This window comes from Coffea arabica, chromosome 6c, assembly GCF_036785885.1.
Source record: "Coffea arabica cultivar ET-39 chromosome 6c, Coffea Arabica ET-39 HiFi, whole genome shotgun sequence".
NCBI lineage: Eukaryota > Viridiplantae > Streptophyta > Magnoliopsida > Gentianales > Rubiaceae > Coffea > Coffea arabica.
Window position 1 is genome coordinate 2,447,747 of NC_092320.1, and position 11,099 is coordinate 2,458,845.

At 39.4% G+C, this 11,099-nt stretch overlaps 2 protein-coding genes across 2 annotated transcripts; one reads left to right on the forward strand and one right to left on the reverse strand.

The window, feature by feature from the left end:
- Nucleotides 1–1,870: 1,870 nt before the first annotated feature.
- On the forward strand, nt 1,871–2,305 carry LOC113692119 (copper transporter 6-like). The gene has a single exon (XM_027210483.1). It carries the CDS (start codon nt 1,871–1,873, stop codon nt 2,303–2,305), a length of 435 nt encoding a protein of 144 aa, XP_027066284.1.
- A 4,091-nt stretch (nt 2,306–6,396) lies between these two features.
- On the reverse strand, nt 6,397–9,385 carry LOC113693649 (uncharacterized). Its single transcript, XM_027212234.2, has 5 exons — nt 8,733–9,385; nt 8,268–8,627; nt 7,815–8,145; nt 7,202–7,321; nt 6,397–7,054 (listed from the first exon to the last, which is right to left on the reverse strand). Exons 1-5 carry the CDS (start codon nt 9,054–9,056, stop codon nt 6,897–6,899), a joined length of 1,293 nt encoding a protein of 430 aa, XP_027068035.1. The 5' UTR covers nt 9,057–9,385; the 3' UTR covers nt 6,397–6,896.
- Nucleotides 9,386–11,099: the final 1,714 nt, after the last annotated feature.

An 11,099-nucleotide genomic window follows, 5' to 3' on the forward strand; every position in this document is an offset into this window, starting at 1 on the left:
GAGATTTTTTATGAATTTTCTGCTGTATTTTTTAATTTTCTATTATATATTGCTTTTTTGAAACTGCATAAACCGTTGTATTTATTTTTTACTTAATTAATAGTTATTGGATCTTAAGGAAACAAAAAAGAATTAAAACATGTTATTTATGTAGGAGAAATAACAATATAATAAAAAGTGGGACAGAAAGTGGCACAGGGTGTGGAATAGAAGATCCGTTGCGTATATTTTCTATGCCAATCCAATGCCACCTATAGTATAGTGCCAAGTGTTCTGTTATTATTTACACTTTAATTTTCAAATAATTCAACTTGATTTGGTTTAACACAAGTGTAAATAATAATAGGACACTTGGCACAATATTATAGGTGGCATTGAATTGGCATAGAAAACATGTCACCGAAGATCTCAAGTGATATCATGTGCATCAAAACTTCTTACCTTTACTCATGTTCCAAATACAATCATCGTACTCTTGTTTTTTTTGGTGTTGGGTTTGGGCTGTTGGGCATACATGCCTTGGATTAAAAGAGCAAAGGCTTTCCTCTGTTGCTTCTTGCGTTTTGACGCTGGACTTGGGACGTATATATCTCCTGATCTCGAAAACTCTTTTCTTTCTGGGCCTGTGACTACATACTTCCCCCATAAACCAAGCGGCCCACTTACGCTCTGTGAATGAATCCTCTGTGCCTGTGTGTGTGTATATATATATATATATAAGCAATAATAATATTTGTTGTTGAATGCCTTGCAACTTTGCAGATGCGACTTTAACGGTCTGCCTTGGATGCCCTCAACAGGGGAATCCCAAGGGCACTATCAGCTGAAATTATTGGGTGGTTTCGATGTCGATTTGTTGCCCGTCATCTCCCACCAGTCGACCCGAGTCCTCCTCCCTCTGAAACACCGTGTCCACTCCACTCTCCAAGCCATATTTGCAAATACTCCCTCCGTCCCACTTTGATAGTCTTATTTTCCTTTTTCGTCTGTCCCAAATTATAATTCATTTTTCCATTAAGAAATGTAGTAATCTTTTAAATTGTCTAAAATACCCTTATTAAATATCTTGTTATTAATACATTGTTATTAAATACTAACCCACTACATTGAATACATTGAGCTTCTCCAATACTAACCCATTAGCTGTAACTGATATTAATTGACACTCTTCGTGATTAGCATAAGGGTATTTTAGGAAATTATTAATCTAAATTTATGTTTCCAACTAAATTAATTATATTTTCTTCATCTGTGTGAAAAAAAATCAAGACTAACAAAATGAAACGGAGGGAGTAATATTTACAATAAAAGAAGATCTTTAATTTGGACCGATTGTGACCTCCTTCAAGCTTCAACTACTAGTTTTTTTTTTTGTGTCTGTGTGTGGGTTATCATTAGCCATACGAAAGTTGATCCTCTGCACAACGCAAATCAAATCTTCCCAGAAACAACAAACCAAAGATAAAATCATAAAAACGAATTAGGAGCCCTGGGTTGCTGGCCACATAGTAACTTGTACGTCCTGGTGGTAGTGGTAGTAGCAGTATTTTTTTTCACTATATCCTCCCGAAGCAACGCCTGAATTGAAATGTCTCGTAGAGTCGAGACAAAAAGACGAGATATTTCATTAATACGACAAAATCCATTGTCTCCTTTTTCTTGTTCTATCATCGTTTATATCCCTCATCTTGTTTCTCTCGTGTTTCTGTCTTTGAAGTTCGAATACTAAATACTACTTCTTGTATCCAGATTACTACTCAATATTTTGGCGTGCAGAGGGTCTGCTTACTCGTCCCAAGTCTATTTAATCCGTATTGTTTGCCGGCTTGTATTTGCTACGTACCCTGTCTCTGAAACTAATAAGAAAGAAATGGACCGCGGGGATATGCCGATGCCGACGCCACCAAATTCGACGATGAGCACGAATGATAATATGACGAGTATGCAGATGAGCTTCTTCTGGGGCAAAGATGTGGTTGTTCTGTTCAGGGGATGGCCTGATAACAACCTCGGCATGTACATCTTGGCTCTCTTCTTCGTATTCTTTCTGGGATTTGCAGTCGAGGTGTTGTCGGCGTCTCCTCGGGTGCTCAAGACCACCGGAGTCGTTAGCAGCTTAAGTCAGGCGGGTGCTTACGCTATCCGTATGGCGCTGGCTTACTTGGTCATGCTCTCCGTCATGTCCTTCAACTTGGGGATCTTTATAGTGGCGGTGGCTGGTCATGGAGTTGGACATTTTCTGGTCAACTTCCGCAAACCTGCTGCCGCTCAGACGAACTCCCTAACACTCGATCCCAAAGTTTGATGCCTGCACACTCGTTACCGATGTCTTTGTGGTATCTAGCTGTTCCAGCCAAAAAATGCTTGTTTGTTGATTATACTCTTTTTTATTGAGCGACCGTACACTATTTTACAGGCTTCAAGTATGCAATTTAAGAAAGCTATTATCTTAGTACAAAAAATTTGTAACGTAACCAACACAAAGACTCCTCTTTTTTTTTTTTTCTTAAGTTTGAGAAGCGACTCGCATGACTTGTCGATGCTCGATCATCATCCGCACAGCAAATCCAAAGCTATGTTTTCAGAACCGGACCGGATAGCGACTCGGCCAAGGTCAGGGGTCAGGGGTCAATGGGTTCGACCGGGGGTCGATAGGGGTCGAACCGGATGACGTCATAAATAAAAATTATTTAAAAATTAAAATATTATATATATCATATCTAATAATATATTGATATTAATAAAGGTATATTCATACATATTTGATGTTTCAAATATATTTAACAAGAAAATACAAAGAAATTAGAACAATCAAGTAGCAATTTATATTATTTAATAAATATTAACAAGTTTAGAATTAAAATTATGAATTTAATTGAAAAATAACATCAAATTGTAGGACAATATTTATAAAGTATCAAATATTTGAGGTATACGAATAAGTTTTAACAATTTAGGGGGCCAAAACATAATATTATAAAGTTTGAATTTTTTTTTTAAAAAATTACTGTTGAACCGGAAAAACCGGGTTTTTCCCGGTCAAACCCGGTCAAACCCGGATTTTGACCGGCTTTGACCGAGTTTTAAAATTTCCGGTTTTCTAAGTTGACTCGGACCGGCTACCTGGCCGGTTCCCGGTTCGACCGGCCGGTCCGGTCCGAGTTTGAAAACAGAGTATTCCAAAGTGCCAACTTGAGTTGAGGAGGCTTACAGATAGATGACGAGATTACCTCGTCTCGATAAAACCAGTTGTTTGCGTCCTCAAAAATCTCCAGCTGTCATGTGGGCCATTCCACGTCGACAGAGAGCTTCCGCATGAATAGGATTTACGTCCAACACTTGCATTATGGATCCGTTGTCAGACCAAAGTTTGACCTGGAAGGAATGAGATCATCTAGAGCGAGCGATCAAACTACAATTTAGAACACTAGTGCATCTTGTTCATACATCTGGGAAACCTGTTAACTTCTGAGACAAGCTCCCATTTTCAAGAAGCATGAAGCCACATTTAGATGCAACAGGTTCTGGAACAACTCGACCAGAGAGAACAACCGTTACTTCTAGATAGATAACGCGAAAGCTACATGTAGAAAATGTGTACTGAGATAAAGTAGCAAGCAGATACAAGCACTCTGTTTTCTCTTGTATCTGAAAATTCTCTTCCCTCCTCATCATCTTGAGGATTAACATGCTTAAATTCTTCGTATCATCAATAGAATATAATAATGCATCCATGAAAAGGGGCAGGTTTGTGGAATGCACCAGGATATGATTTGTAGAACTGCCATGGGGGAGCAGTTTTAACCTTAGAGCTGTAACTTTCTATTGTTCATTTCCTGCCAGTAAGAGTAAGAGTAGATGATGGTGGCACTTTCCAGATTTCCCCTACCGCTAGTGATGTGAGCAGGGAAACCATCAAGTTTAGTGTCTGATTCCATGGAGGCATGAGATGATACTTGAGTCCTCCTTCGGTCCTTCCTACTAGGTACTCGGACTTCATTTTGTTAGCCAAAACAGGAATATTTTGGATTATACATAATGTATTCAATAATAATATTTTCCAACTTCGTATAAAGCCAATTCATCGCCATGAATCCGGGTCACATGTCTGATCTTTACTTGGATGGAATTTGATTACTAAAATATTAATTGGTGTGTTTGGATCGTAAGTTATTTGAAATATTTTTACTGTAGCACTTTTTGTGATGTGATGTATGTGAGATAAAAAGGTAATTGGGAAGATAAAAAGGTGTATTGAAAATTGTAATGGTGATGTCAGCAAATATATTTGACCAAATAATTGGCTGTCCAAACACACTCATTATTATTGTAGGTTCTGACAAGTCACAACTGCACTGCATGTCTAATAATGATTTGACACTAATTGACTACTACTTTATGTTAGGAACTGGTACTCTATCTTAAGGGATCGTTTATTTAGCCATTAGGATTGAGTATCTTTTTTTTGTGGCCCTCCTACCCAGTTCTTTTCCAGGACTCACGGCTACGATTGAGAAATCAATAACTAGGAGCATCTAAAATTATATATATATATATATATATATATATGTCTGTATGTAGTATCATGCTGCAGATTTGGTGTCAAAACTTATTAGTGCTATATATGAATGCAACCTAAACCGGCTGGTTGGTTGGTTGGTTGGTCAGTTGGTGAGCTACCGTTGAATTTGAATTGTGTCATAGCGTGCGGGGATGGTGCGAACAAGCTCATAATCTATGAATAATTGCTCCATTATTTGTCCGGTCCTATGAATGGGTTTTTTGGAGCTCAGTCGCATTTCTTGCTTCATAGTACTAAAACCACATGAGAAAATGCCAAAGAAGAAGTAATCAGGTCAGATTAGTTCTAATCTGCAGTTTCCAGTGATTGGTTACTGGCAATAATTCATTAAATGCCAAATGAATGACTGCTGGTCAGACTCAGCGGAACCAATTCATCAACCCAAAAACAAATTCAAGCAAGTTTTAACTTCTTCTTGTAGTAGCAGTAGCAGCAGTAGTGTGTTGGTTTAATATAACTAAACTGGCGGCGAATACAACCGGATACTTGCAACCAGGTTACGGAACAAGAAGAAAGGTTGGGATTGGGAAGAGTTTAATTGAAGAGTCGGCGCGAGGTTAATGCATGCTTCCACTGCACTGTTCCACAAAACTTCCAATTAAGATATATCATCAACACGGGATCAATGGCGTACTGTCTAATAAGTATCAGTAGTGCCTGATTGGTTGGTGAGTCAGGTATCATGAGATTTTTACTCAAAAACGCCGCCCTTCTTTCACCTTCCTCCTAGCAAAGTTTGGAATTCAAACCAGAAAACCTCTGGGCTTGTCTGATTGCAATTTTTGAGGATTAGCCAACGCTCTCCTCTGGATCACACCGCTTGTGGTCCTACCCAACCACTTGAGAACACTCTGCTCTGCTCTGGATGCGTTTGGCCAATTTTGAATCACCCAACAGATATAATATATATATATATATATATATATATATATATATATATATATATATATATTTCTGACTCGACAGCAAGCAGGCTCCCAACCACACAATTATTTCCACTTAAGCAGAAGATGCAACGTCCCTCTTTCAGGGTTTCATATTTTTTGAATTGTCATTTTTGTTCAAAATTTTTTTTTTAAAATTTACATGCATACAATACATTTTGCTATAAAAACCTTAGAAAATAACAATCCAAACCAATTCTATAAATTTTTAATTGTTTCAGCTCTTTTTTTTTTTTAAGAAAATCCGGAACATGCCCCGAACCGACACACCAAACCCTTTTTCGGCTCGTTTTCTTCTGCGGCCGCTTAGAACTGCAATTGAGATATTTGGCGCCATTTTTGGGTGGTGCTACTCCTGAAATGTCCAATGAATTTAAATTATCATATGATGTTTGATTTTAACGTAAATTAATTGAACACTTTGGCATTTGAGCGAAAACATGGCACCACCGACCGAGGATCTGATTTGAGCTTTTGCATTTAGCAACCTTTCTTTTTCTCTTCTTCGCCTTTCGTAGCTTGACTACCGTATTTGCATATTCGCAAGTTGAACAAGAAGATTGAAGACACACCAGATCAGGACCAGACGAAATTACAAGTTTGTCCGCAGCGGATAAGCTCTAGCATTTGAACAAATGTTTTGCTTTAGGACCAAATATAAAGAAAAATAGGTTAGCACTTGAGAGACGAGAAAAAGAAGAGACAATTAATATCAATCGCAGGTCACAGTTCTATTGAATATACTACCATATAAAAAGAAAGCAGTGGGGGTGTGGAAATAAATCTGAACAATAATAGAGAGAGTTTCTCACAGCCAAGAATAAATAAAGATTGCCATCGGCCGACTAGTACTCTACTTTTGGACTTGAATTTGCAAACAACTACCAAACCGACTTTTTTTTTATTTATTATTACTAGAATTTAGAAGTAGAAGAAGAAGAGAAGAGAAGAGCATATCATTCATTCACTCCAACTCCAACGGAAGAACAAAAAGACCAACAACTGTCATCCACCGCTTTTCGAGCAGGCAGGCCAACATGAACAAAAAAGCTGCTCCTGCATTCTTCTCCTTTCCATCTCACACTCACTCGACACTACTCTTTATTCATTCCTCCTCCTTTCATTAACACCACTAAATCAAACTCTAACTATGACCCTCAATAATAATACCCTACCAGTAGCAGTATATCATAAATAATCATCCACAACCTTCATCATCTTTTTCCTCCTTTCTTTCATTTCAAAGTATTTTCCGCTCCTATCCTAAAATCACCCCTATCCCATCCCACACTAGCAACTAACAACTAACAAAACAAAACATATCCCATCAGTAAATGCCATGAATTGCTGCAATGGTTCTGAATTTCCTATCAGTAAGACCACTCCTGAGGAAGTCTGAGCTCTGGGACTTGTTGGTGGTTCATCACCGCCGCCTGCTGTCTCAATCCGCCCCTCTGTTGTTGACCCATCCCCCCCGCACTGCTGCTGCTGCTACTGCTACTATTTCTATATCTCAAAGCTCCCGCATCTGCAGAAATTTAAAAAAAAAAAAACCCACAAAAATATAATACATACTCCATCAGCCCAAATAACCAGAGGATGCAACACAACTCTTTAACAAATTAGAGATTAAAAAAAAAAAAGAAACAAACAAAATAGGGCAGCAGGCCAGTACCGTAATCAGAGGCCCGACCCGCATTATATGCGGGCTGAGCCGGAACATCCACGCCCTCCTTGTTCAAATTCAAATTCAAGGTCTGGACCACTCTGTCCGGCAGTAAAACCGTCGAACATCCTGCAATTTTTTTTTTTTTTTTTTTACCAATAAAACGTCATGCATATACTATCACTTTATAATGAAAAAAAGAAATATTAGTAGTAATATTTTATTATTATTGAACTCGATTCCAAACGCATATAACACATCCAAACCATCCTCCGACCCCCAAAAAAAATGGAGTGAATAAATCAGAAGAGTACAAAGGGGAGAAGCCAAAAGGGGTCAGATCAGAACAGTTACATTAGAATGAGAATTTCCACCAACACACACACACATACCATGTGACTATTATTAACCAAACGCAAAGAAAAAAACAAGTCCCACACCATCCAAAGATAGCTTAGTACTACTAAAATTTCCGACTCATCCTCCACTGCCCACTACTAAGGATACGATTTGAAACCCCCCCCCCACCCCCGCAAAAAAAAAAAAGAAAGTCGTCATCCTTTACATTGGCACAAAACAAGGGGTGTTCTGGAACAAGCAGTTGAGTAGAAAACAAAAATACCTGACTTCTTGCGGCTTACAGCCGGGGTTCCGAATCTTCTGGGCAAGAAAACACCAGTTCCAGCACATTCCCTTTTAATATTGGGGTTTCCCAGAAATACAGCCCTCATGCCCGAACCGGGATGCTGCAGCGGCCGCTGGGATTGTTGTTCCAGAGTAGGCCAAGCAGCCATTGAAAGATTAGGCTTCTTCCCTCCACTCCTCCCACTATTCAACATCATTTGTTGGGTCTGGCTAAACTGAAACTTCGCCTGACCCCATACACCCATCGCCTCCTGCTGCTGCTGCTGCTGCTGCTGCCTCATCATCTGTTGCTGCCTCAGCTGCTCAAACTACATCCCCAAAAGGAAAAACTAAAAAAGAATTCACCAAAAGAACTAGGGAAAAAAAAAAAAAAAGCGGGGTAAAACAAACATAGAAGCTAAAACCGAATAATGCCACTTCCCAAGCTTACTTGGGCGACTTTTAAATGCTGCTGATGAGAAAGATGGGTCTGGTGGTCAGGCCGAAAACCAAGACTTGGGCTAGGGATTCTCTGAGGTACGGAGATGGTGCTAGGTTTTGTGGGAGGCCCAACTAGTCCACCATTCTTGTTGGGGTAAAACCCACCAGCTCCCTCCATCACTCTCATGCGAGAAACCTCCCCTGCAGCCGCATGTAATAGCAGATCCCAGGCCGCGTCGGTTTTGTTGATCCCCCGCGGCGAAGCTGCCTTCGAGGGACAGTTTGGGCGGCTGGAGCCGTGATAGCAGCCGCATCCACCACACAAAGCACTGCAGAGTGTCGACTGAGGTGAACTAGACAGACCCCATCCCTGTTAAGACAGCAGGGTTAAACTTTAAAACAACGAAGGGAAAGAAATTTAAGCCAAAAAAAAAAAAGAGAGAAGGAAAAGAAAAAGTGGAAGCAATTTGGATACCAGTTTGTTGGTTTCGTAGGTTAAAGCAGGGTCTTCGAAAGTGGAATGAGCCAGTCGTTGCGTTAGACCAGTAACGTAGTCGTCATCGTCACTTTCGGTCTCGGTTGAGCCTTCAAGGGGTGAACTTAGACCCGATTGAGACCCAAAGGGACCAAGCCCATATCCGAACTCATGCCAAGAATCCATCCCGAAGCAACTCTTGGCGGTGTTTCTGGCATCATTCTTCTTGCTGCTGGTCTTCAAGTCAGCGAAGAGTTCGTCGTCGTCGTCAGTCAAGAACTGAGGGAGGAAACGGTGCTCACAATCGTCCGAGTCCTTGGCCATCTTTTCCTGGATAAGAGAAAAATGACAACGGAGAAAGAGAGGGAGGAAGCTGTAACAGTGGAAGCCAGAAAGGGTTTTGGAGAGGAGAGGGGATTAGAGCTGGGGTGAGGCCTGGCCCTAAGAGTGTTTGCGGGTTTCTTAAGATTTAATAAATGATAGTAAGGACTTTGCGGTTGTCTTCAGTGGCGCTGTCCTGAAGGGGCCCCAGCCCAAAAAATCTAGAGATAGAAATAGAGAAGAAGATTAACCAAAAGAAAAAGGATAAAGAGGGCGAGAGGGGTATGGGCAACTGGGCAACAACTGGGGCAGGACGAGAGAAAGAAACGAAGAACAGAGCAGGGAAAGGGCGGAAAAGCGATCGTATTTTCGTATACCAAGTGCTAAGGTAATTGTGGGAAAAGGGGTATATGCAGAGTTGTTGCCAGGTAAGATATAGAGATATTGGGGGTGGGGGAGGGACGGGAATTGTGGGGTCTAGGTTTTGCACAGGGGAGTCGTGGTGGGTCCGTTCCTCTGACACAATGTTGCTCCCCTTGCATGTGAGCCTTGGTGTGGGTCCTCGGAGGTTTGTGCTTCAGCAACCATAGTCCCTGCGGGTGAGATCGAGTAGGGACGTCGGACTGGAATTGGTTTCCCAATTTGTGGTCCTGAGCTCCGATTCTTTCGTTGCCAAACATTTTTTTTTCTTTTTTTTATCTAGTGGAAAATATGGCTGGGATTTAAGAAGTTAAAAAACAAAAAATTTAATTCACTTTTTAGAAGATAAATTTTTTGTTTGTCATTGTGTACTCAAATTGCCTCTAATTTGATCCAATTTAACTAGGATTCATTTTATGCGTGCACTATCACTGTTAAATATATGATACATGTACAGAATTTAAATTTAAAATTTAAAATTTATTCATGTGTCATTTATCCAATCGTAATAGTTTATATACTGACAATATATATAAAATTTATTTATTTAACTAATGCAAAGTTAAAATATTGTTGTTTATTTAACTCATATTGTTGTTTTGGGAAAAAAAAAATTGCCAGTTAAAAATGTCACCCCCAATTTTTTCCATGGAATCAGCGTAGTTTGAAGTATATTTTACGTACAGAAAATAAATGTTGTCTCTCTATAGCCCGATTATTGATTAAAGATTTTTCTTTTTATCAATTGACAACATTACAAGGAACTTATAACGATGAGAGTAGTAAAATTCATGAACCAACTGGTGCGCAGTGAAATTACAATTCAATTGCTCAAAAAAAAAAAAGAAAGAAATTACAACTCAGTCACATTATAAAACTAATTCACATATAGGGTGGAAGAATAGCGAAACTTGGACTCGAGATGTATCGTTATTAAGGCTAGCCCCCTCATCGCCATTCATGATTAGTTAAAAAGTGCTAGAACCATGCATAGATTACTTAATAACCATCGAATTTTGGTTCAGTGACCATCGAAGAGGATTTCTTTTTCGGTTGTAGATTGAAGGTTATAATTTCACTATGACGAGAAAAAATTCAAAAGAAATATTGGAACATTCTTTGATTTAGTCGAATCTGTATTTCCGCTAACTCTTTATGTAGCTTTTTAAATTTTTTTTTAATAAAATATGATAGATTAAATTATAAAAATGATATCATTGCAACAAATATATATATATATATGTATAGATTATTTAATCAAATTGACCAGAGGTTAGATTAAGGCTTAAGAAGCATTGGAAAAATGAAAGGCGATGACAACGTGGTTGCACAATTCTGATTCGTCAACGGGTGGTGCCCGTGTGTGTAAGCAGACAATTGTCCTCATCCGGTGTACGTGGCAGTTATACTTTGCATGTAAGCAACAAAACAATATAACAAAGGATCAACAAAAAGAAAAAGGACCAAAGATCATCGGACGGACATGGGGTAGGAGGAGTAGGGTCGTGAAAGTTCACCGCTGCTATTAGTGGTGGCTGTTACTGTCGAGTGCAGGCTATAGTCGCCGTCCTTTGGTAGTTTGACATGTTTGCCATCAGTCTTGCGTCTTATTCACCATTCCCTTGC

Coding starts and splice junctions, on each gene's coding strand:
- LOC113692119 (XM_027210483.1), top strand. CDS start 1,871: ATGGACCGCGGGGATATGCCGATGCCGACGCCACCAAATTCGACGATG.
- LOC113693649 (XM_027212234.2), bottom strand. CDS start 9,056: ATGGCCAAGGACTCGGACGATTGTGAGCACCGTTTCCTCCCTCAGTTC. Junction 8,628..8,732: donor CCTACGAAACCAACAAACTG/GTATCCAAATTG, acceptor CTGTCTTAACAG/GGATGGGGTCTGTCTAGTTC. Junction 7,322..7,814: donor TGTAAGCCGCAAGAAGTCAG/GTATTTTTGTTT, acceptor AAAAAATTGCAG/GATGTTCGACGGTTTTACTG.